We start from the raw sequence: 412 nt of genomic DNA, 5'->3' as shown, positions 1-412 counted from the left end.
CCCGGCACAACCAAACCAGGTTGTGCCCGGGGTCTCCCCACCTGCTGGCCCTCAAGGTGGGGAAAACCTTGATGGGACAGGAGCGGGTTGGAGGGGGCTTGTCCTGGGGATGTGCTCCCAGAGGTGCTGCAGAGGTTGAGACTTACTTCAGGGAGAGCAGGACTTGATTTTTTTTCAGCGCATCAGCCAGTGCTTTTGCTCCGGTGGGGCCGATGGAGTTGCTCCGCAGGCTGGGGCGAGATGGGCAAAAAAGCCAAGGTTAGCAAAGCCAGAGTGGCATGTTCCGGGTTTAAGCCAAATGCCTCCACGTGGCACAATCTCAGGCACTGCTGAGGTGGGGCATCAGGCCAGCAGCTCGCGAGAGTTACGTTCGGCTCTTGAGCGGTGGGGGCTTTTGGGGGTGGAGGGCCTC

The 412-nt window shown here is 60.2% G+C and overlaps 1 protein-coding gene across 1 annotated transcript in view; it reads right to left on the bottom strand.

Moving 5' to 3' along the window:
• Nucleotides 1-412, bottom strand: part of NLRC3 (NLR family, CARD domain containing 3) — a 13,096-nt gene that overhangs the window by 4,688 nt on the left and 7,996 nt on the right. Inside the window, exon 7 of the mRNA XM_010295811.1 lies at nucleotides 169-230. Within this exon, the coding sequence (XP_010294113.1) occupies nucleotides 169-230 (62 nt within the window). The remainder of the gene's footprint in view (nucleotides 1-168; nucleotides 231-412) is intronic.

The sequence above is a fragment of the Phaethon lepturus genome, unplaced genomic scaffold, assembly GCF_000687285.1.
Source record: "Phaethon lepturus isolate BGI_N335 unplaced genomic scaffold, ASM68728v1 scaffold20100, whole genome shotgun sequence".
NCBI classification, from domain to species: Eukaryota; Metazoa; Chordata; class Aves; order Phaethontiformes; family Phaethontidae; genus Phaethon; species Phaethon lepturus.
Note: the sequence above shows the minus strand (reverse complement) of the source record. Positions and strands in the feature narration are given on the sequence as shown.